Source organism: Myxocyprinus asiaticus, chromosome 8 (assembly GCF_019703515.2).
Source record: "Myxocyprinus asiaticus isolate MX2 ecotype Aquarium Trade chromosome 8, UBuf_Myxa_2, whole genome shotgun sequence".
Lineage (NCBI taxonomy): Eukaryota > Metazoa > Chordata > Actinopteri > Cypriniformes > Catostomidae > Myxocyprinus > Myxocyprinus asiaticus.
This window is the reverse complement of record NC_059351.1, coordinates 12,361,174-12,363,486: the sequence shown is the minus strand read 5'-3', so window position 1 is coordinate 12,363,486 and position 2,313 is coordinate 12,361,174. Positions and strand designations below refer to the sequence as shown.

Sequence of the window (2,313 nt, the reverse complement as noted above, 5' to 3'; positions counted from 1 at the left end):
CGAATTGAGGCAGTAATTAAAGCAAAAGGAGCCCCTACCAAGTATTGAGTACATATACAGTAAATGAACATACTTTCCAGAAGGCCAACAATTCACTAAAAATGTTTTTTTTATTGGTCTTGTGATGTATTCTAATTTTTTGAGATAGTGAATTGGTGGGTTTTTGTTAAATGTGAGCCAAAATCATCACAATTAAAAGAACCAAAGACTTAAACTACTTCAGTCTGTGTGCACTGAATTTATTTAATACACGAGTTTCACAATTTGAGTTGAATTACTGAAATAAATGAACTTTTCCACGACATTCTAATTTATTGAGATGCACCTGCAGTTGTGGTATTTGGCTGCACCCTTCTGGATGAAAGGTGAACGTTGGAGAAACGCTCAACACCTTAGTGTGACTTTAGATATGTAACTTGAAGTTCATCATATTCTTCATAATAGTTTTCTGGGAAGACTATCTGAGAGATGGGACTTTTTACTTGCACATGGCCTCATTACCTGCATTCCCCACTAGCATGATGTCCACTGGACATTGGATGAGTGCGAACAAGAGATATCAATTTATCTGGAACACTGTTTTGAAGGAGCCACCTGACTTGAACTTCAGTTCAAACCAGTCCAAAAAGTCAAGCTTGTCCAAACCAAACCAGATGACCATCACAGCTTTTTTAAAATGCCCCTTAGAGGATCAGGGACCCTACAAAGTAACGCTCAGCACCTCGCAATCTTTCCCCGCACACCTCAAACTGCGTCAAGCAAACCATAGACGTATTTTAAGAGAGCTTTGCTTGGCCAATAGCAGCCTAAATTTCCTTGGGAAATTGAAGACTTTTGACCAGATTCCAAACTAAGCCCTGGATCATCTCATTGTGGATGATCGCCATGGTGTGATTTACTGTTTTGTGCCCAAGTTGGCATGTACCAACTGGAAACGAGTCATGATTGTGCTCAGCCAAAACCTCAAGACATCTGAGCTTCATATTGCGATCCTCTTACCATACCAGCAGACTTTAGCCACAGTCCTACACAGCATCTGACTTTTAACAAGTTTCAGAGGCGCTTTGGTCATGCCTCGCGACATTTAATGCAACAAAAGCTGACGAACTATACAAAGTTCCTTTTTGTACGGGATACTATTGTACGACTCATGTCTGCCTTCCGGAACAAGTTTGCTTAGGCAATCTATAAACTATAAACACTTTGGCTCCATAATGCTTCAGCATTATGCTAATATTTCAACACCCCAGGATGTGCTCAAGAAGCCTTCGCCGCAGGTATCCAACCCTCATTTCCAAACTTTAAGTACCTGTTAGATGCTGACACTGAGGAGGAGGAGCCATTCAATGAGCACTGGCAGCAGGTTTACAGACTCTGCCATCCTTGCCAAATTGTATATGACTTTGTTGGGAAGCTGGAAATTCTTGATGATGATGATGATGATGCAGAACATTTGTTGAAGATGCTTGGAATGGATAATCAGATTAAATTTCCCCCAGGGTACCGCAATAGGACGTCAGCAAACTGGGAGCAAGACTGGTTTGTGAATGTTCCTTTAGATGATAGGAGAGAACTTTACAATCTCTATGAACCTGACTTCAGGTAATTTGGACATGGCAAACCTGAGACGCCTCCGTATTAACCACTGTTAAACATCAATGGTAACACTACAAATTGCTCTGATGTTTCTTAAATTTACACTGGAACTCATCTATCACAAAGCAATACTAATCTCACCCAGGTTAACTAAAAAATAACCTAAATTGACATTTAACATTAAGCTGAACTCGAAACATAACTATAACCCCAATTACTTTTAAATGTTGGTTAATAAAAACCCCAAACAGTCCCCGAAACCTACACAGACCTACCTCATTAATTATGCAAACACAACAGCCATAGCAAGTCCCCAAGCAGAAACATCAACCGACGTTGCAGGACATTCCTGGAAAGGACAGTAATTCTGTGTAGTTTTAACACCTGCCATTTTATTAAAATTGGTTAACGTGCCATTTTGCCCTTGGCACAAAGAAAAGTGAAAAAATCAATAAAATCATGATGTCAGCAGCATTAGACAAAGTAGGATAATGAACAAATATTGCTTTTTATCCTATTACTGGGGATGAGGATATTACTTCAACCCTTACCTCTTCAGGTTGCACAATATCGAATGCAATATGCTGCATTAAAAATGTTATAAAAACACAGGGCATATTGTACTTGTGTAACGTTGATGAATGCAGACACAAACAACAAAAGACTGATTGAGACTGAGGAATCCATGCACAAGATCCCACAGTTGAACCAATTCAG

The 2,313-nt window shown here is 39.6% G+C and overlaps 1 protein-coding gene across 1 annotated transcript; it reads left to right on the top strand.

The window, feature by feature from the left end:
• The first annotated feature begins 319 nt into the window (after positions 1 to 319).
• On the top strand, positions 320 to 1,642 carry LOC127445555 (carbohydrate sulfotransferase 12). Its single transcript, XM_051705708.1, is given in 6 exon segments — positions 320 to 365; positions 445 to 496; positions 722 to 972; positions 975 to 1,176; positions 1,178 to 1,248; positions 1,251 to 1,642. Coding segments are annotated over 6 exon segments (1,014 nt in total).
• The last annotated feature ends 671 nt before the right edge of the window (positions 1,643 to 2,313 follow it).